The 23,951-nt window shown below is 36.0% G+C and overlaps 1 protein-coding gene across 4 annotated transcripts in view; it reads right to left on the minus strand.

The window, feature by feature from the left end:
* The window catches only part of fndc3a (fibronectin type III domain containing 3A), a 59,589-nt gene that overhangs the window by 34,655 nt on the left and 983 nt on the right, over positions 1-23,951 (minus strand). The window contains exons 2-3 of one of the 4 annotated variants that reach the window (XM_032590809.1): positions 18,772-18,912; positions 1,901-1,976 (exon numbers count right to left, since the gene is read on the minus strand). In XM_032590809.1, coding sequence (XP_032446700.1) covers positions 1,901-1,976; positions 18,772-18,882 — 187 coding nt within the window. In that variant the 5' untranslated portion in view covers positions 18,883-18,912. Of the gene's footprint in view, positions 1-1,900; positions 1,977-3,480; positions 3,598-3,926; positions 4,649-18,771; positions 18,916-23,951 lie in introns of those variants that run through there. The other 3 variants (XM_032590808.1, XM_032590810.1, XM_032590807.1) reach the window with 3 other exon arrangements.

Genomic DNA, 23,951 nt, shown 5'->3' on the forward strand with positions numbered 1-23,951 from the left:
TAAAATAAAAATAAAAAAACTCACCTTATTGCATCCTGAGCACAGCTTTTCTAAAAGGCGTACAATAATCCATACAATAGTGACTTTAGGACACACTGACTTTTGTAAAATAAAGATTGAGTAAAAAATTATTAACCATATCAGATTAGTGTTTGACAATTTACCAAAAGCATATCGTTTTTCCAACACATCCAAGTCAATGTATCAGGATCAACTCTTAATTTTTGGACTTTTATCCAGTAATACATTTTTTGGGCATTATTTGCTTCCTCCAGGGGAGGAAGATTATTCAGATCAATTATCCATGTAATGCAGTCTGCTCTGCACAATCATACAGGCTTTGATGATAACAGAGCAGAATTATCACTTTCGCGTAATAAAAGAAAATGTAAAAGCTTTTTAAAGCAAATTAAGGAAGAACTGGAGGCTATACAAAATTCCTGCTGATTAGGAAACATCAGATTTCAATATTATTGCTGAATCCTGTGTTGCAGGTTTTAGATGGAAGCATTTGCATCATATTTTGTTTTTCTTATGTTCTAAATGCTCCATGAGCCTTAATATTGCTTTACATCTAAATAAATTAGGTGTTAGAATGTTGGGGAATAGGAAACCATCAGATTAAGTGTAACCATATCAAAAATTATGGTTGTGGGGGCTGTATTAAGCACTGCTCCTCCCTCACTTATAGGCTGTAACTGAGATTAACATAACATTTCGTATAGGTCTGATAAATACAAATGGGCCGATATCAACAACAAATACTTAATTCCATCTTATTGCCATTTGTTTCTGGAGGGGAGGAGAGGAAGTTGGTCACGTGGTATTTGTTTGGTCATGTGATACCGAAAGTGATGCAGTGCAAGATTGTGGGGAAGTTAAAGTGGAGAAGCAGAGAAGCAGTGGTGAAGTCAGTCAAAATAGTGAAAAATATATAAGTAATAAATAGTTATCTGCCATAACAGAAACATTCATATCAAATATCAATATTGGTTCCAAATTTTTCATATGTGTGCATCCCTACTGGAAACACTATATTAGCAAGTGTGCTTAAGTATGCATCACAACATTAAATGAAAATCTACAGGTAGCATTAATATCAATATACTATATCTGAAGCACTATGAATAAATGCTTGGTTCCCGTTTAGACCTCATTTTACTTTTTTGTGTAAATAATGAGAAAAGATGCCAGTTTTACCTCAAGGATATCACTGTTAAAGTTCTCATACTGGCTTAAACCCACTGGTGAACATGTTTTTCAACATGATCTATCTGATTTACAAATATTGTTGATTTTGAGTCATCTCCACTGTAGTACAAATGGTACAAATTCTTGCAGTCCTGATAAAAGTGTAAAAATGCACAGCTCAGTTTATCTGAAAATAGTCCTTCCAGTTTCTTAGATAATTCAGTGCAACTGGTTGCTGCTTCATACTTTCTAATTATATATCTTTTGTTTGCCAAATAACAATGCAAATATAACCCCCAGGAATAAAATTATGACCAGGATGGGCACCCAGACTGGTTTGTGGCCATAAGAATGATACATTTTTATTGTTTTGAAACAAAAGAAAAGAGAAAACATATAATAAGTAATTAACTCCACTCAGCATTAGCTTGATGTCTACAGCGCTTACACCACTGCTGTATTTAGCATCTTCTCCCCTGTTACTGGATAAAGTACATGACTCATCATCGACATTTTGAAATTGCACAGAGGAATTAAGGAATGAAATTCACCCAGACATTCAATTTATGCTGAAGTCAATGTTCACCAAGATTATTGTGAACTAACTATTCAGAAGAACTCTATTTCTTCTTACATATTTTTTGTTACAGGTGTGCAATAAAAGGCTCAAATTCACATTGTAAATTACCAAAGACAACTGGTCTCTTACCTGTGATACATTGAAACTGACCATCCTCTCGTCGTATAGTGAAGGCCTCACCTGGGTTTACCTGCACCAGGATTACCTACAAAGAAACAAGACATTTCGTTTACAAATACTGAAAAGTGTGATTTATTTCCCACATTTATAAAATTCATCAAATCTGAGAATTCCCACCATGTTTGGTCTACAATTGAACCAATGGATAGCATGTACTTTCTTGAAATTAGTAAAAATGTTATAATGCAGTCAGTGCGTCAGACCAATAAGAATAATGTAATTCCTTAATTTTCTGTTGGACTCAGAAGTATTACCCCTGTCAAAGAACCTTAATCATATTTCCATCTTTTATAAAGTAAAGGAATGGAAATAACATCTTCAATAATTATTAATGATTGGACAACTAATAAATCCCAAACTGAAGAATTTGTACCTTATTGGTCTTAATAACTTCATCTCTCTTAAACGGGTATTGAAGGTATTTTCAGGCTTATATTGCCATTTATAGCACAATCAAGTAACTGTTACCTTCAGTTGTTATAAAAATGCATCTCAAATATAACTAAGGGTATTTGTTGTACCCAATGCCTTGAAATTGGCCTGTCCCTTTAAGAACTTCCACACCTCCGTCATTAATTAAAGTGTTAAAAGCTAGATGAATGTCATATTTTCTTTTGGTTTATTGTCAAAATTACTCACTATCCCTGAAAATTTTTATATTTGAATATAAATAATGTATATTTATTTGGTTGTTAAATGTAAAAAAAAAAAAGCCCTTTATAATGTATGCTGTTGGTTGTTTGTAGACTGAAAATGCTGGGAGTTCATAGATTTAAGGCATTTAGTAGGGGTGGAAGAAATATGATGATCACCGATAAAAGACAAATTCTCCAAGTGAAACACAAACTGCTTGCCAAGACAGTAATGCACTGATTATTTTTTTTAAAATATGAGCAAATAAATAAGTTGTACTTAAAATAAGGTCTGAAGACATTATTTAAGTATTTGAATGGATGAGGTGAAAGTTCAAAACATGCTTTGAAATGAAATCCTTAATATTCAGTTTGATTCACAGCTATCTCCTCCATTAGGCACTACAAAACTGCATTTTCCTTTGTTTTGTTATTCCTTTTCAAAAGAACAAATATAAAAATCATAATTAGTCAAATTGGAAATGAAAGATCTGACTTCAGATAAAACCAGAAATCAGCATTGTAAAGCTTAATTCGTACACAAAGTCACAAAAAGCAAAGAAACTGAACAAGGAAAATAAATCACAAAATCTCAGCTGCACACAGCTATAAATGTCATATCACTCTTCAGTCAAAGCTCCACCACAGTCACTGTGAGAAATGAAACCATGCAGTTCGACTCAGCTTTTTATGGAAATATAGCATTTCTGAAAATGAAAAAAAAAATATATATATACAGTATATATATATAAAGATAAAATTTTATTAGACATAATCATTTTTGATTAAACATCCACAAAATAAATATATCCTTCAATTAGCTTTTCTTTACAAAGTCATGTATACGCATAACAAGGTTTTTGTTGCCTGGCGCTGTGTGTGGGCGCTCGTTGGTACCTCACTCTTGTGGAAGTCGCGATCATTGAATCTACACTCCTCTGGCAAAGGGCTTTGTCTGTGGTTGTCTTCAAACACTGAAATCATCAGGACCTCCATCTCTGACTCTGCTCCCATTCATGTGTTCAGGGACGATAGGAAGGAGCCTTTTGACTGCCACACACTGAGTCTCATACGGTCATACAAACCCACACAAAGCAGCGTCAGCAGTGTGTGTAGTGCGATGGTGGGGATGGTGGGAGGGGCGAGGAAGTCTAATTCAATCAGAGTCTGAGCGCTTCATTCAGTAACGTGTGTGATTGTTGTTTGCATTAATTATTGAAATATAAACGCAACAAAAAATTTAAACTGACCTCGTTTTCAACTGGAAGTAAGTTAAAACCAATTTTTTAAAAAAAGGAGAAATATTTTATTTATAAAAAAGAAAAAATCTTACAGCTACTTACTGTTCCCCGCATTGCTTTCCCTCATTCAAGCGTCACTATTCACGCCGTCAAAGACAGGAAAATATGCTTCAGGGTCTACTAGACCCTCCAGAACTTCACCCGGGGATCACATGACCTGCGACTGCTAACGCATCTGGCCAAGCTCATCTTTTGCGATCTTCAATTTCATCCACTCCTGGTATTCAGTCCAGGAAGAGACCAAAAAAAAAAACCTGGAGGCTCGGTTTCCTGCGCTGGATGAAGCCCTTTATGTAAAGCGAAGCATGAAACTCATGGTTGCTCAGGTTGGCTCAGCTGCGTCTGCTCCAACCGCGGCACACGCTGCAGCAGCCTCCCTGCTGCAAGTATCCACAGCAACCCTTTCAACAATCCACAGCGACGTCTTTACCAGAACGGATTGAGAAACCTTATCAGTGCTGGCCACTCTTCGGAAGAGGAAAAGACGGCAAGATGAGCCCAAGAGGAGAGGATGAAGAATGAGAAAGACTTTTCACTTTGCTATTCTGTTTCCTTCTTTGCCTCTGTCACAGACTACGCGCCAGCTCAGCTAATGCCTGCTGTGCTCCTTATCGTGCCTCATTTCAATAACATTCCATCAGGGTGTGATCAGAGCACTGCTGAGCCGGTAAAGGTATAAGGGGTCCATGGCGTGGGGAGTCCTTTGTTCTGTCTTTTTCACAACAACAGCAGCAATTGCGTGAGAGAGCTGAACAACCCACGCAGCTTCTGAGGCTGAAATATATGACTACGCTATAGTCCCTCTGCCTCGCTCTCTCATGACTCTCCCTCCCCCTCACACTCCCCACACTCGCTCTCTCTCGCTCATTCACAGAGCGGCATGGTTACATCCTCCTAACGCTCCTGATCGATACGGAGTCGAGGTGGAGTTGCAGAACTCTGCTGCTTGTGACAGCTGCAGCCTTGAGTTTCTCCAACGTCTTTAAAGATCGTAAAGCAGCACGCTCTCCGTCAAAACAAAGGAGTTATTTGGATAGTTACGGCACATGCAGTTTGAAAGTGCTTAGTTCCTCAACATCTGCCCTCATTTACTGTGAATGGACGGGATCTTAAAGCGACAGTGTTGATCACCTGATCAGTGTTTGTCAAGTTGGCATGTACCCTGCGTCAATGATACTGCTGAATGGAAGGTGCACGAAAATGTTCTACAAAATGAAATCCTTTTGTTTTACTGCTGAGACAACAAATAATATTGATTGATGCAATTACAGAAAAGAAAAGCGAGAAATAGAAACCCGTAAGCAGTAGCGCTTGGAAGGTAAAAGGACCTCGGGGAAATATAGTCGGATTAATTATGAAAGAGGAATGTTAACAGTTTACACAGCAGACCCATTTACAAGACTTTAAATAGTGTTCAATACATTTACAATCTAATTTGGTAAATAATCTCAGAATTTACTTAATACATTGCCTTGTACCGACACCCTTTAACACAATGCTAAATTACCTAGTATCTTAGGTGATAAGCTAAAACAAAGTGGTGGATCATTTTGAGGAAGTTAAATGACTTTTTTTTTTTATAGAAATATGAAAAGTGTGGTTTTTATTAGCTACCACAGGCAATTTCTCTCATTGCTTGTCTCCTTTGCCAACCATTGAACAGATTGGCAAAGAAGTTAATATTCCCAAAGCATCATAAAAAAATGGTAACTATTGCGGATTAAAAACATTGGTGAAAAACATTTTTTCAAGTTTATTTAAAATTTGCATATATTATCATTGCAGCTGCAAAATAAAATCTGACCCAGTGTAACTTTAGCTGTCACTTTATATTTACTTAACATTAATCATTTAAGAAAGTGAGCAAGATTTTACTTTTCATCATAGATTAATTTGATAATTTAAATTCAAGTTGCAATTTCTCAAAACAAGTCTGAATAAACCATTAACTTTTGCAAAAAAAACCAAAACAAAACTAGAAAAACTGTATATTTATGTCCTCTGTAAAAGCTAAAGTCTCCATTCTCCTTTTGCCCCCATTCTTTTATTGGCATGAGCCAAAATTTTTTAGGGTTACTTGGTGTACTGCTGGAAGATTGTATTAGACTGCTTGTGCAGCAAAGATGGTATAAATGTGTCCCCAAAATAAATAAATAAATTAATAAATAAATAAACATATTTAAAATAAGGATATGCACAATCACAAGCAGAATTAACATTTCATGCCTACGCCTACTTAAATCTTTGTCACAATTTTATCTCTGACAGGTGTGCTCCTTCACCTTCTAATGTGACAAACCACCAGCACTTTCAGAACAGCTTTTAAGTCAAGCAAGATCAAAAGTGGAACTTTAGCAATCTATCAGGTTAGGTACGTATATATCTAAAATATATTGATGCTATATTGAATAATTACGTGTTTTCCTTTTCTACAAGTAACCTCCAACAGGGAGCAGTTCTGTTTACTTAATGTTGCAACATCTCAAGACAAATCTATCAACATTTTATTCTCCATATTACGCACCAGCAAATCAAAAGATTTATGCAAGAAAAAGAACATACACTATATGCTTTTGTTATTTTATTTTCTTATGTTGGATTAGATCAGACAGACATGCTACACTGGCTGTGGAGTTTTAATCACGAGTCTCACGAGAGAACTGGTTGGTATCCATAAACAAGAAGTTCATTGCTCTGGACCACTAAAGAGAAAGTAAAAAAAAGAAAAGAAACAGTGTTCTGACAGTCAAATGCTAAGACTGGTTTAATGCCAAAGACCGCAACGGAATCAGCACTTGAATTACATTTCTGGAAATGACCCTTGTCTAATTAGTTCCCTTAGTTTTTCAATGTGTGTGTTTGCCTTTAGCCATTTTTACCCAAGTCAAACCCCCACTAACACTCACATACCACTTTACCTCTCACTTCAATTATAAAATCTTCAATGAGCACTTAGTAGCACTTGAAATGAACTCTGCAGTTTTTATGAAAATTTATTAGCTGCTGTTTACACTGGAAGGTGGCATTTCAAAAAACACACAGGAAGAAAAATATTCAAACACACTACCTTTGAAAGGAAAAACTGTATTGGCTACACCTGGTTTAGATTTCCCCTAAGAGGCAAGTTACAGAAGTTGCCCTGTTATGTCCAGCATACCTTCCAGAAGATGAACCTGAAAGGTGCAGCAACATCACTGCTAGTTGCTTCATGATTAGCATAAATGTAAATGCATAAATCAACATTTGAACACCTGGACTGGAAAACAGCTATAACTTCACTGAGAACAGTCATCGCCTAGTTGCTCATAAAGAGCCAAACAAAAGTTTGAAGTAATTTTTTGCAGGCTGTTTAACTACAAAGATAGCCTGACTAATTAAAAAGCTAAGATCAGTCTGTTTTTCTTGTGTTGGTTTAAAAAGAGATGGGCAAAAAGTATGACTTTCTATGCAAAAAGAAAAAAAAAGCACTCCAGAAAACTACTGCTAAGTTAAGCAAGCACCATTTCTACATTTTTGCAATGATCAAGATGATGAATGAAAAAGGCAATAAATGGAGAATAAACTTTAACAACAACTGTTTTGGGGCAGTACAAATAACCACAACTTTCCTGCTTTAGCTATGAATTACATCATCTCATACATGACAACATTTGGTGTTACCATGTATATTATTAGGGTATGGCTGTTCGCTAATCTTGGACATGTGCTTTGGAAGATTATTAAGAGCTAAAGAAAATTATTATCCTTATTAAAATTGAAGGCAATCTAACAAGAGAGTGTCACCTCTGGGTGTATTTTTAGACAAAATACATGCATCTCTCTACAATTTTCTTGAAATTTAAATCAATATCAGCCTACTCTTATGAGGACCAAAACAACTACCTGATTTATTAAATTATTGCTTATATGTCTGGCAAGTCATTTTAAAATAAATGAAAATGCCCAATCAATTGGCCAAAGGTCAGATTTGGCCAATTCTCTGCTAATGGTCTGTGACTGAAAAATGTGACCCCCCCAAATTATTTTTTTCTTTAACATCAAAAAGAAAGGGACATATAATCATCTCTATGATTTCATCTGAGTCTTCAGGACAAACCTCCTCAATTAAAATTTTAAAGAGCTCATACAGAAGAAATGTCCGTTCAGCAGTTTAAGGGGTGTTCAGAAGTAAAAAAAAGTAGAACAACAGAAGAAAAGAAAAAAAGGACAGCAAATAATTTATATCTTTGCAGATAGGGGAAGTTCCTCTTCAGATAAATGCAGTTGGCAAACACAAACTAACCGTTTACAGCCCCTTTCAAACTGAGACAAAATTGCCAACAAGGTACCGCTTCTACTTGAACTTTTTATTAATATTTTCCCGAATGATGGCTTAACTGGTACAGAAAATAGGCTAAGATACTGCAAAGCTAATTTCACAAGATTTACACAGACAACCAAGAGCTGAGATTCAGACTCATGAACACATTCAAAGAAAGATATTTTCTTTAGCTTAGAATGGAAAAAGTCTAGCCAAAAATGTTTAGATTGCATTGTCCAAAGGCTAATTCTTATTCTCCACACTGCAGAGATTTGCATCCAAGTATAACTTTTATGCAAAGAGTGCGAGGGTCAGTTAACACACATTGTCATCCAGGTGGCCACTTCTGTGTTTTATTACCCCTGAGGATGGGCCTGCTCTCTGCTCATGACAGTTAGCTCTGACGTTTCTCAGCCACCGGTGACTCAGAGTTCGGGTTTCTCACTATTTGTTCCTCCTAATTGTTTACTGTGAGTTGATGCAGCATAGCAGCTGGGTGGACAGGAAACGAGAGCCAAATGACACAGGGAAAATCCTGCCAGGGTCGGAACTAGCCAGGAACCGACGCAATCTCCCTGTAGCTGATGGTGTATACTTACGTGTGCAGGGATGATTCAAAGCAATTTGATAATCCTTAACCCTGCAGGATCCCCTGGAAGTGTTACACATGGGAACAGGTAGAAAATTTGGGGCAAAAATCTCTAGTAGTTGGTCCAACCATTTGATTTTTTTTTTTTAATTAATACAAAGTATTAATTTGACACAGCATTATGGAATTTTTTTTGCAGAAAGATATTAAACATAGCCAATGAGCAGCATCTCATGATAACTTTATTCACATATTTAGTTAAAGCTAAAGTAAAAATGTAGTAAAATAAAGTGAGGGTGATAAGAAATAAAACATTTTATCGCAATCTTGTGGTTTATTGTGATAACGTTGGGCGATAAGAGCAATGTATTAATTCTTCTTTAGGTAGCTATATGGGTGCAACTCCAACTCCAGCAATTATAGCCCCACAAACAGAAGAACTGCTCTGGAAAAACATTCCCAATTGTAACACGCTTCTTTAACATACCAGTCACCTAATGAAGTGTGATTTACATAGTGAAAGTGCAAACAGTTCCTGCATTTAATCATATTTTTAAACTTATTTTTATTGATCCTTTTATAGAAAATGGATGGAGAAAATGGTAAAAACAATCCTGACAATACACATAGTTTTAGGTGGATTTTAAATATTAATTGGAATTTATCCTTATAACAATAAATCCAAATTATCAGGATAAGAAATTTATCATGATATATAACAATTGATATGATAAATGCCCACCCTTGAGTGCAATAAGCAAATACTTTGGGGTTTTCTGAAGAAAGAAGATGCAGTTAGCGGTCATCAGTATCAGTGAGCTGTTGGAAGTGATGCCTAAGGAACCACGAAAGCTTCCGTTAATATTTTCAATGGAGGCATGTCGACTGTTCATTCAGGTTGCTACTATTAAACAGGGACAAAAACATCAGTACATATTTAGAAGGTGGATTGTTTTACCGCAAAGATGCGAAGTTTTATGCTTCTGAGCTTTTAACCTCTGTGTCCAGGGCATGCAAGATTTTAAAAAAGCTGGCAGCCTTTTGGAAATCTGAGTCAAGGTAAGTCAATCTAATAACTTAAGAGAATCGGAGCTTTGTCTCTGATTCAGCAGTGTGCTAAAGGGATATTTTGCAGGGCTTTTTGGCATCTAGACAAGCACAGATCAGCTCCGTTTCCAGATCCATAAAACTTGGACCTCTAAGCACTATAGGAAAAGCTGGACTAGATTATTTCACAATCAATAGAGACTCTTTCAATCATCTTTATTTCCTAATAAAATGCAATAATAAAAAAGTAGGAGTTTGGCATTTGAATAGGAAACAGTTAAGAAATATGGAACTACTTTAAAACTCCATTTTAATTAGGAAATAAAACTTGGGGAAATTGTTCTTTAGATTTTAATATGAAAATGTTCTCTGTAAACAACTCAAATACCAGAATGATCAAACCTGACGTACAGAACGTAAATTGTTAACGTTAACATGAATTGACAAGTGTGCTTGTCTACGTGTCCTTGAGCCCTATACATTACAATTTGTAAGGTGCGTACTTACCTCATTTAAGTGCACCTTGTAAACCAATCAACTACCAACCAACTACTAAACAAGTTGGGATATTTTGGCACCGATTGAGTTTGTGCATACCACCTACAACATGCTGGTGAGGATAGCGGTGAAAGATACTTGAAAACCTGTTCACTTTGATTCACCATGTCTGGTGAGGTGTTTCTTGGCAACAAGAAAATCTGACCTGGCTGTTTATTTGTGAATTTTTGACACAAACAAGCTGCAGTAAGCATTTCACCACCATTACAGAGCTTGGATGTAGTGTCTAAACATTCCTTTTTCACAGCAGCTAAGCTGGCATAGTTTGCTTTACCGACTTAAACAAGGTGCCCTAAACCCTGCTGAGTCACAAATTATTCTCCTCCTTGCAACAGTTGACAAAGAGTGGGCTCACCCCCGCCATTGCAGATGATTCAGAGGCCTACCAGGAGACAAGAAGAGTGGGTTGCATATTTGTCACAACATCTCAAGCCCTCTGGTCACTTGTAAAGGGAACGCGTCCAGGGTTCTGTCTCGCCTGTCTGGTTACCACGTACAAGGCCGGTGCTAAATACGGCTAAATTAAGAGTCAGGTCTCACTATCCAACTGTAACATTAGCCCACACATAATGCGTAGCCACAAGCAGAGTAAACATTTATGACTGTGTTCTTTACCTAGCTCAAGTCACGATATGTTGCGTTTACTCACTACTGAACGAAAAAAATATATATCTATATACATTCGGTCATAAATGTCACCTCACTTTGTGCAGATTTTGTTTAAACTAAGAAGGTGTTGAAGTTAATTAATATCCCATCCGAGTATTCACTTGTCTTTGTAATCCATCAATCAGAGTCTATTTGAAAGGACTTTTAAACAGATTCTGTTTGATAAGAAGCCAACAACATGAGGTAATACAAACGTGTTACATGTTTTCAGGCGGTAAACAAAGTCCTAAAATACATCAAAAGAGGAGAACAAAAAAAAACAAGCATAAAAGTTTTAAAATGTTAAATCTAGGAACTAACAAATTAGAGTAATGAACAAAACGGGAGAAAATATACATATCCATCAGCACAGCCAACCGCTAAGTGCTAAAGCCATTAGTGAGGCTTAAACATTGACAGAAGCAGACCGATTCATCTGTTACCTATTTAGTTCCAAACCAAAACGGCAAGAACAGGAAAAACCAAAGGGGGGTGGAAAGAAGCAGTGATTCATCCTGTAGCCAAAGTCATCTCTTAAAAGGAATCATCTCAGGTAATGACCGCAAGACAAGAGCTCCCTTTCTGACTCAGAATAATTGGTCCAATGGAGCGTTAATATCAAAGCCAAAGACTTGGATTAAAAAAAGAAAAAACAAGTACAAAGAATATTCTGTCCTTCCTGCTTCTCTAACGAAAAGGTCAGAAACCAAGGGGGTCAGCTATCGCAGTGAATTCACTTCACTGTCACCACCATCTTGCCTCATTCCGTCAGGGCCCAGACCCCTCCTGTAAACCCTGCTCCTCACTCTCCAGCCGTCATGATATTTACGCACCTTATCAGACAAACAGCACGCCTACGTTACATTTAATTCCCAGAAAGAAAATGGCTGAAAGGTCAAACAGAAACATTACAAATGTGCTTTTTTTATTATTCTCTTGCATAGTAAAATATAAAGGTTTAGCGGTACTGACAAAATTTTACAGATTCAGTTCATGTGAAATATTAATTCAAAAGTACTACTGATTATTATGTCTAACAGTGTTATCAATATAACTTTATGTTGAAAACATAAGCTAATTGCCACACAAGTCATTTTTTCAACAAAATCTTTATTGTTGAGATAAAAAATGCATTATTTGTTTTCAGTAGCTAAACTGACTAACTAAACTTATTTTTAGGGTCCTTATTTGTTATGACATCAAAGCAGAAAGACTAACACTTTTATGTCCTTATAGTACAATTCACAAATCTTATGTTTTCATAATACCAGGAAAAGATGAAACTTCAGTATGATTGCTAAATATCGTGATAGCTATACTGATTATAATTAACAAATGCTACTAGGGGTGCACCGATTGTAGATTTCTGGTCGATCACCAATCTTTAAATGCTTGACCTGCCGATTATGTTTTTGACCAATACTGATGTTTTTGTCTGAAAAGTCGTTAAACACAGTGATGCAGTTGCCAAGTTGGCAACAGTGGGTTGACTACTGTTGACTGAACCGTGCAGATAATGTGCAGCATCTGGTGAGCAGCTCTGTCAGGCAACCCTCTTTCACAGCAGAGCAAAGGAGACCGTGGCTGATTTTCAAACCTTTCCGGAGGTATATAAAAATCAGTGAATAAGATTAACTTTGTCATGTCAGTATCATCCAATCGCAGATCTCCCAAAATTAAGAACATTGGGGCTCATTTATCAGTGTACTCATATTTTACTCAACCCTCTCTTTGATCATCACAAACACCCTATAACTCACAATGAGGTTTAGCATCCCATTGACTATAATCTATAGCAGGGGTGTCAAACTCCAGTCCTCAAGAGCCATTGTCCTGCATTTTTAGATGTGCCACAAGTACAAAACACTGGAATGAAATGACTTAATTACCTCCTTCTTGTGTAGATAAGTTCTTCAGAACTTTGCTAATGACCTAATTATTCTATTCAGGTGTGGTGCAGCAGAGTCACATTTAAAAGTTGCAGGACATTGGCCCTCCAGGACTGGAGTTTGACACCTGTAGATCTACAGTATCTAAACAGACCTAAGCAACTAGAAAACTGTATTTTGACATTTTCTTCTGCTCCACTTTAAAACCGTATGAAGTCCAGAGTCTATTCTCTTTTAGTCCAGCTCTAGACAATGCAACAACATCAATAGTGAACAAAGGCTTGGAATATTAGAAGTCACATTAAGAAAGTGACGTTTACGAGATACTTTATTCAACAGTATAAAATACAGATGTGTCAAGTGAAAACCAAAGAGCAACCAAGACGGAGCTCAATACCTATATGTGTGACTCACATGGTGCCCTTAAAGCAGGACACCGTAAAACAGGATGTTGTATACTTTATTAGGCCGTTTTAAGTATCGATTTCAACATCACCAGTGAGATAAGTAAACCCTGCCTGTAAACCTGTTGCAACCATGAGCAAACTGAACATGCAACTGTTGGTTAAAAGAAAAAGAAAAAACGTTGTTGGTATGGCAATATAGGAAAAGGTTTAAACGATTCCTTTTTTTTTTTCATGTCACTACACACTGAGCTACACAGGAAGGACTTAAGTGTAGGTATTAGGAAAACAAAAATAATCCCTTTAAAAAGCCTTTCAAAAAGAACTTCAGTGCAGATCAACAGCATGTACCACCTTTATTGAAATCCCTCAAACAGCAAAACTCATTATATAGATTCACTGAACATCCAGTATTTAGATTTGTTCATTCTGATGTTTATTGCTTACAGCTAATGAAAACTCAAATTCAAATTCTCATAAAACAGATCACATAAAACCAATAAAAAATGATTTTAATGCAGAGAAATTATGACAATATTATGATCTTCACAATCATGAGAAAGACTGCTGACTCAGCCGACTGTCATTGACTGTAAACCACAGAATGTCATTCCTAAAAAACCTGTCTCTTGAAAACATGCACATGGGTATTGTGCATGTAATAAATGTACTAAAAATGAATTTTGATTTTTTAAATTCAATTAAGACTCACATGCATGCGAGTCTTAATTAGAATACGGATCATTGGTGTTTATATTTTTTAACAGCTATCAACCTTTACAAATTTAGTTGATTGCGAAGGAAAATAAGAATAAGCTTGGATTGCATAATAATCAACTGTTTTTGATCAAAAGGAAAGCATGTCAACATCGGTCTTGAACAATTAAAACAACCAAACATTGCTGAATACTGGTGGGAATACAGAAAATATTCTGAGGACAGTTTTTCCTCAGAACAACTTTAGGACGTGGAGACCTCTCATCTGCATTACTTTAGCAATCTGTCCTGAGACACACTGAAGGTCCACTCTCTGACCTCACATGACTCTCCTCAACCACCAGCTATTACCTGGACGGCTACAGGAGGAAAAAACTTCTGCAAACAGTGTTGTCAGGAACAGCACTGCTGTTCTAATCTGAAATGTATGACCTGCTATCAGAAACACTTTAAAGATGAGATGTTTTCAGTTAAAAGGTTTGAGTGTATGTGGAACACATACAGTGTATATCAGAATGCTGTATTTGGGTGAGTGCTTTTATTTTGCAACATACAATTACATTTTATCATTTTGGAGGTGATTGGACATCTATGGTCACAAGATTATAAATTAAAAATGCATTACATGAGTCATGTCTATATGGTATATGCAGTGAAATGGGTGCAGATTAATAAAGGTGTGTGAAGAAGCTGACAGTTAGCATCAAGCTTTTTTTTAATCTGATGCTGTTTCATGGGTTAAAATATTTTGTGTGTGTGCCAATACTCTTCCTTACCTGTCTCATGCATGGCACACTAGGCTACCTAATTAAGCTTTTTAACAATTTGCAGCAAAAATATCTCCAGAAACATGAATTGAGGAGATGTCAACACTGATAATTCACTAAGTCACATGGTCTCTGTATAACATCTGGCAAGATGCGCTCCTCTTTTTAAAATCCAGGTAAGTGCCATGTCACATGACTGTAATATTATGAATACAAAATGAAAGACGTCAAGCTGTATGAATGAATCATTTGCAGCCCTCCAACCTGATTTGTAAATGAATGAAGTCTGTCTTATGGTGCATGATCAAACAACCAACTGCTGTAGCATTTATAGTTTTGTAACAAGAATAAGTGAGCGTATAAATGAAGAATGAAAAAACTAGCAAATACACACGCAGGTGATTAAGAACTGAGCTGAAGTGAATTTGAGAATCTAGATAATGGTTTTTTTTTTTACAATTAATTGCCCAACCCAGTTGCTTAGTTACAAATTACACTCAACCACTGAAGAGTGGCTACAGTAACCATTTATATGTAGGTAACCACATATAAATTAAAAAAAACTGCATCTTTACAGTGACTATTACTTTAGGTAGGCAACTTTAAAATGTCTGGCCTATTCTAAAGCAAAGATGAAAATGTCTAATTTGAACAGAAACTACTGACCTAGAAAATCCGGCCCAAAATATCTGGTCCTGACGTCATTTCAAAGAAAAACACATACATTATACTGCCCAAAAGGCTGCTCCACATGTCACTCTTCACTTTTCACTCTAATAGGGGTGCTAGTAGTTACATTCTCCTCAATAGTATATACTATATATAAAAAAGAAAAATCTGTATTTGCCACTCTGATTTATAAACAATGATCAATGTTTATAAATGCATTTAAAATTAGGACTAGGTTTACATGATTTTTTACAATAATATAAAGACAAATTATCAAAGAATTTGATAATTTCCATAAATATAGAAAAACATAATATGCAATTATTTGGGGAGCACCGATTTATCGGTCAGCCGATTTCCTTAATTTTGGGAGACAGGCAATCGGCCGATACTTACTTGTGAAGCGGATCTTATCCGCCAATCTCATCTACCTCAGCAAAGGTCTAAAAATCAACCTCTTTTGCTTTTCGGTGAGAGGTTTGATTGGTCTGCACGTTTCCGGTTAACAATGTCCCCAATGTAACTCTTTTCAACCTCTAATGAATTTTCCTGCTGATAGCGCTCCGTTTTATTAATCTCACTACCAACTCACCGGCTTTCCTGTCCTTGCTGAAGAAAAGTATTCCCACAGCATGATGCTGTCACTACCATACTTCTCTGTGGGGCTGGGGTGTTTTCAAAAGCCATCTGCAGTGTTCGTTCAGACCAGAGATAAAATTGCTACTGAAGGAGACTACTAATTAGGAGACTTCTCTATTTTATTTATACGTTTTAGAACAAAGGGGGATTGAATGCATATGCAAATCTTAAACCATGTTTTTTTCCCCTTATACTAAAGAATTAGGCACTAATTTGTGTTTGATTTGTCACAAAAATCTACATAATATGCATTCAAATTTGTGGTTGTAAAGTGACAGTATGTGAAATAGCTCAATTCTTTTACAAGGCACAAAGAAGCTGTACATGTAATAGTTTTATAGTTATACACTAGATTTTTCTAAATGTATGTACCTGAACCTTTAAAATGAACCTGTATACTGATAATACTGAAAATGGTGATAAAAAAGAGAAAAGAAAAACAGGCGTTATTCGTATTTTAGCTGTGTCTGAAAATTTCTGAGCAGCAGAGTGGTAATGATGACAGTCAGGAAGCGGCAACAGCATTTTATTCCTTTAGCTCTCATAAAACTGAGTAAACACACACAAGGGGCATGTTCAGGCAATCAGGAAACCTTTGGGAGAGAGGTGGTAAGGTAACTGAATTCACAGAGAACACCTCCCTCCCAAATGAACAAAACGAGCAAAATTCGATCTCCAAGTGAACAAAGCCTTATTCAGGTGTGGGTTTTTCCACAGTGGAAAATGACTGAGGCTGGGTGGAAAGGCAGTTTTATGTGGCAGTGGTGATATTATCAAGCCTTGCCAGGAGTAAGACTGAGGAAATGACTGAAAGATCACTGTGGGGTCATTGCTATCCTCAGGAAATCAGGAAAAAAAAACAAAAAAAAACCCCAAAGCAAATCAAACAAGTGACAATCGAAATGACAAGAAATCACTCAAGGTTGTCAGGATAGCTTAATCTCACGCTGATCCTGAATGGGGGATGATGGGAGATAACCAGTATTATGTACATATATGGCAAAACGGCTATCAAAACTGAGAGAGATGCGGTTCATTAGCAGGGTGCAGCTGCTGCCTATGAACTTCAGTTCAGTGAGCAACTGATGAGGACAGCAAATCCATTTGGTTTGTTTCAGTACTTAGTTGAGTAAGAACACAACCTGTTAAGCATGTTAAAACGCTTAAAAAAGCATAAGGGTTTCATAAAAAGGAAGATCAAAATGTTTTTAAAACACTCTTCATTAATGCATTTTTCTATCTTACTAAGCAGGAATCTTTGATAATTTAATGAAATCATTACCCAAAGAGACATGTCGGCGAATAAATAATGTTAAGGTAATTAATGAATAGCTATCAGACTAATTCAACCAATGACATTTTTCTACTGTTGATAAACAGCACGACATGCAAAGCTTCAAACACTTGTGTGTTTTCTTAATGATACACAAGCCCCTGCAGGTTTATCCAAACAACCAAATACCACATCACTGATTCCCTGCAACACTCAACAAATCTTACTTTTTTTTTTGCCCCTGGTGTAACCACTTCAGGATCTAAATATAAAACAATGAGGGATGGTTGACAAGAAAGAAAATGTATCGCTTCTTCTTTCAAAGTTCACCAGTTGCCAACTTGAGGTCACCAACAGAAGATAAAAGAATTTCTAACAAATGTAACTCCAATGCTCAAATGACAAGCAGACTAAAAACAAAGAGAAAGATTTCAAAATCAGAGGAGCCAAAGTGTTAAGCACAGTGGAGACATCATCATGCTGAGGGAGTTGGCATTGCAGAAAGTAGATGGTATAATGAAAGAGGAAGATTGCCTCTAAATTCTTCAAATTCACCTCCAGTGTCTTCTCTGGGGACTTCTATGGCTTGTTCTGAATTCATCTTATATGTGCTGTATTTATATCTCTTAATTTATATATCTATCTTTTTTATCCATCTCTCTGTTTATTATCTTTTATTCATTTCACCAGCATGCAAGAAAATGTGACTCAGAGGGAGTGAAGAACGTGTTATTGTCCAGCTTTTGTCAAGTTTGGCCTTTCATAAGACAGTGCTGAAAGTAGAGATAGAACCAAGAAGGAGCAGAAATGGATGACAATGTGATATGGCATTAGGAAGATAGGCTGATAAAACAGTTCATTAACATACGCAGTTAATGAACTGTGTACGTATTCACAGTTCATTAACTGTGAACACGTTAATGAACAGCATGTAGATCACTACATGCAGTGATCTTTTCATCGGCAGGGTGTCACCCTTTGATAATGGTAGGGGAAACACTGACCTAAAATTAACATCCGGTTAACTAGAACTTGGACACAATTATCCAAAAACAACAAAATTGGTTTTCACATAGCTAAACTGAAAAACATTAATTTTGTAAAATTTCCCCAACTAAATCTATGTAAAATCTATGGACTATCCTTGAAATTATCCCTGATCGCTGGATAATATCGGCTATACAAGCATCGGCTGATCACAGATCTCCCAAAATTAAGAAAATCGGGGCCGATTTATCAGTGCTCCCCTACTCAGAACCTTTTCAATGGGTAACTTTTGGAAAAGTGGTTTTCCAAAATAAAAGTACAGCTCTAAATGCCAGGTATTTGGATATGAGAGCAACTGAAAGCAGAGAGCTAATGAGTGAGCACAGAGGTGTGTGTCTACCTGCTGGGGACCTTCTCCGTTGACCATGGCTGGGGGTGGTGGTGAGGCCAGGATTGGGAGTTCAGGGCTGAGAAGCTGGCCAGACTCCAGAGGTGGCGTGCGGTCTGCCATGTCTCCCTCATTCACACCACTGAAGAGGTGCTGCTGCAACAAACAAGACAATCATCAAAGGGAGAGTAAATAGTCAATGACAAAGGTTTCGGTGTCCAGTCTTAAAAATTATTTGGAATTTGCTGCTAAGAACATTTACTCAGATCATGTAAGGGATGTGGTTTCTGTCTGCCACATCCCTAGCAAGTTGCAATGAGTGAATCACTGAGATCAGTGACAAACTACTGCAGTCACTTTATTTTTTTAAACTTCCTACTCTTCTCAGAACAGAGTTAAGAATTTCATTTAAATTTCTCACTGATTTCTTGCTAAGTGTGTTTACCACAAATAAAGTGCTAACATTTGCCACATCCAGTGATGTGCAACAAAAATTAGTTGGATCAAACAGGTTAAAACTAGGTACGGAAAATATAGCTTAAAAAAAATCTATGTTTTTTCATACCAATTACAATCTTAATTGATTTTGTTTTTCTGACTTTTCTTTACTAAAATAAAATTACAGATGACAGAAAATATTTTCCAAAACTTTTCATCCCATCTGGGTGTTGACCAGACATGACAAAGTCCAAATAAATACAAGTTGCAAAACAAGCTTGTAAAACGAGATGGCAGGCCCTGGGCAGGAAAAGCAAGAAGTGTATTAGAGGAAAACAAACAAAAAATAAAATAAAAATCTTCATAAACAAGTAAGTTAATTGACAAAACTGAGTTGATGTGAACCCCTTTGGACACAAATAAGTATGTCATTTTTAATTGTACAGTTTTTATAAAATAAATGGATAAAAAATAATCACTTTTTTAAGTATAAAATAGAAACATCTTGTACTGGATGTTTTGTACTGACCATGTGCCAATTTGTATCACCAGATTCCAACATGCACTGACAACCGATGAGTAAAAGTAATGTTTGTAGTGCTCTGCATGGAAATATGACTTTTAATAAACAATGTCTACCAGTAGAAGGTAATTTAGTCATTTTGGTTCGATCAGGGGCCATAATCTGACTAATAATGTAACAGTTAGCTGGCTCAAATCGGTAGCAAAACCACAAGCAACAGAAACGGGGATGTAATAAAATTTGTCATGAAATGATGCACATTTAAATTGAAATATATGTGGTATTTGAGCATCCCAATTACTTCCAGAAAGCCTCAAAAATATTTAAGAGAGATAAACTTGTCTGAAAATGAAGCCTCTCATCACATGGCTGCATTTTATTTTATATATATCCATAAAATTATATGGCAAACCATGAGTCAAGCCAACTAGTAAAACAGAGCAGTTTATAAATGAACAGAAGAAATAGCTCCCTTCCTCTCTGTAAGGTGAGAAGTATTTGACTTATAAGAGGTTTATTTTTTAACCTTTTATTATTTCAACCACCATTTTGGGGTCTTATTTCTGCATTTAAACTATTCCAATAACAGATCAATATCAAGTAATCAATAAAGGTCTTAAAAAAGTAGATTTTTGTGTGAGTTTTATTTAATTTTGAAGGAAAGCAAGCAGATATAAAAATTAAAAATCAGAATTAAATAAGGGCAAATGGAAAACTGTTCACACCCTCATTTCAAGAGAAGTTTCCAAGTATCTTCTCCACCCACAGCTGAGTCAAGCACTTAATACTGCCCAATGTCTTCTCACACTCTTTAAATGACAAACACAAGAGCAAAGGCTTACAGTGGTGCCACACTGACTATAGTGGTAAAAAACATAGGCTTATTAAATCAAAGAATAAAAATGTTCTACATTCAAATCTGTAAAACTTCAGACTAAATCCTCACAGGGCAACATGTCAGAAAACACTGATAAATTAAATCAAACAAATCGTCAAACAAATAAACACAATCGTCATCATAGAACAGTGGCATTTGTCCTTGAACCTAATTGGACTCCAGCGCATGCGTCCCTAAACCTCACAGTGAGCTGGCTTATCTGTTCGATTAGCCCCTCCCCTCCTTATGCTTAAACAACAAAGTCAGTTTGCAGTCAGATGGTGAATGAAACAGATTTAAGGGAACTATTCATACAAGTGTGGATTGAGATGAGATTAGCTAAGTATTATGAGCAGATTTCAAGATAAACTGCAGACTGGGCGGTTCCTCCTAAGGTTGAACTCTGGTTCCAATCTGCTGGGATTAATCTTCTACAATTATTAGACTGTTTGTCCATACCAGGCCACACACTTTTTATGTAAATAGAAATGCTAAATCTGCTGTTTGATTGTAAAAAAAAAAAAAAAAAAGTTGCACAATATGATTACATTTTAGTCAAATTCTAAACTGTTATCACTCTGCTTATTTGACAGTTATAGAAGATGATACACCTATTTCCTGTCTTTCCCTCAAGTTTCTCTTTCTGGAAAAAAAACAATTTATCTATGAACCTTTACACCACCCTCTGATAAAAGCCAGATGAAAACACCAGCTGACTCAAACGTTGCATTCTTATTATGGCTATGATACACTAAAACCAAAGTTCAGCTCTTCCTGTCACAGCGCACAACACACATAACTCCTGTAGCCAAACTGTGGTGACATCTGTTGTTGCCCTGATTATATATATATATATATATATATATATATATATATCTTTTTTTGTTTGTCCACAAAAACACCAGCTGCCTTTCGGTTACGGTTACAGTTTCAGTAGACACCTTGAACCTACAGATGTAGAGGATACTTTTTTAAAGCTTGATCTCTATTTAGTATGAACTGGGACCAAGCCAAAATAAAATTATTTTCTGGTTAGTATGTCTTTAAGACAAACATATGCAAACAAAGTTCAATCAGGAGTAAATACATTTTACAGCACTCACAACCGAATTAGATAAATCAGTTAAACTGCTTGTTGACACTAACAGCAACCATTACACATGGAAACAACTCAATGCATTTAGACATCAAGATGTTGTAAAGGCTTGCTGAGGTTTGAAGAGAGCATTCGAATGGGGAAGAAGAGGAATTTAAATGGACTTTAAACATGGTGTGGTTGTTGGTGCCAGATGGGGTGGTCTGAAAGTTTCTGAAACTTCTGAATCTACTTCTGGGATTTTTACGCAAAACCATCTTTTGAGTTACCAGAGAATTGTCCGGAAAAAAGAAAATGAGTGAGTTGCAGCTGTGTAGACAAGCTTGAGATAATGGCAGGGCAACAATAGGTTGCACAATTGTTTGAGGCATATTTTCTTGGTACATGTTGCACCTATTTAGCATTTTTTTTAAACCATCACAGCCTTCCTGAGTTCTTCAGCATCTCCATTAGGGCTGCACAGTATTAGTCTATCCAACTACTGGGGAAAATGCATTTAAAAAGTTGCTTTTGGCAATGAAACAACTTGTTTTTTCCAAATACCTTTACCCTTGCAAAGCATTTCACTGAAGTAAACAAATATATTTCTAGCACAAATAAATTCATTGTATAGTACTTGAATGATTGCCCATTAGCCGCACAGTGTACATGGATATTGAGATAAAGATAAACTTGCAAAGGGTTGAATATAAAGTTACGAGTTATTAGACATTTACTTTATCCACTAAAAGACAGAAAATTAATCAAAACTTATATGTAGAAAGTTTTGTGGGAATCCCTTTAATGAGTTTTGGAATGAAGCAGTTTTTGTGATTTTGGGTCACTAATTACACACATATTTAAACATAAATTGAGGGACAAAGTATATCAACAATGTAGCTGTTTTGACTTTAACCATCACACACAAACTTGCCTGATGGTTAATTTAATATTCTAACAAATCAGGGGTTTTTTTTTCTTTTTGAGATGGTGTCCGGCAATGTGACAATCAAAAGGAGAGGGTGAAATGTGCATTAATCATAATTGATACTGACATTGCATCATTTACTAATAATATTGCAACCACATAATTTAACTAAGCAGCCCTAATATATACAACGCTTGAAGAGTGTTTGAATATATATAACGTCTAACATAATATGCAAGTCAGAACAACAAATCAAATTTGTTTCTTATTTCTGTACTTCACAGAAACGACTTTTTTATTGCTTTTTTTTTATTTTCACTTTGGCCAACATTAATATTGCATAAGGTCACTGCACAATCTGTTCCAAAACTTTGCTTTGCAAACAAAAATGTAAGTACTTTTTAATTTTGCAGCAATGAATTCTACTAAGTTCTATAATAATAGATATGCAACTATTAGCAAATCTCTGGCTGCAGCTTAATTTCCTTGATTTATGCCAACATTAGTAGCTACTCCCCCCCCCTTCAAGAGCATCTTTTTATTTCATTTAGTGAATCCCTACATACTGCGACAAACTGGCCACCTGTCCAGGGTGTACCCAACCTCTCACCCGGAGCTTTAGCTGGAGATAGGCACCAGCACCCCTCCTGATCCCCACTAGGGACAAGGGTGTACAGAAAATGGATGGATCCCAATATAAGGATGTGACTGTAACAGAATTTGTGATCAATTTCTTTGAACTCATGTGAAAAACATATTTGAATATTTTTCCAAAGTTTTGGTCCAACAAAGTTTGATTTATTCAAACACAAGTTCAATTTATCAATTAAACCTAAAAGGTCTGTGGTACAATAATGTCTTTGATTATGTATGTAAAAAAAATTAAAAAAATAAGCTGATTTAAAAGGTGTGGATATGCTACATGAGTTACAGATAGTTTAAATAAATAAAATATTAGTTTTACAATTTAATATATTTCATTTAAAAATAAATGAAAACAATGTGGCTTTTTGTTTTAAAGCAGAATATTATATTACAACCTACATTAACAAAGGTGTATGAATTAAGTCAAATGAAAAACACTAAAACTCCTTTAGGTCTTTTAAGCCCAATCTTGACATAGTCTTGGTTTCACTTTAATGTTGTGTGAATCAAGCTTGTAAATAACTTGTTTGTAAAACTAAAATTGTGCTATCAAACCTATAAATATAGATCAACTCACCTAACAGAAACCAATCCTTCAACCATGTAAAAAAAAGAACATGTTTTTCACGCTGTTTAAACTATCTTAATGTAATACTTTAGCTCACCCCAGTCTGTTAAACTGCACAATAGAAATGCCAAAAGTGTT

This window comes from Xiphophorus hellerii, chromosome 18 (genome assembly GCF_003331165.1).
Source record: "Xiphophorus hellerii strain 12219 chromosome 18, Xiphophorus_hellerii-4.1, whole genome shotgun sequence".
Taxonomy (NCBI): Eukaryota; Metazoa; Chordata; class Actinopteri; order Cyprinodontiformes; family Poeciliidae; genus Xiphophorus; species Xiphophorus hellerii.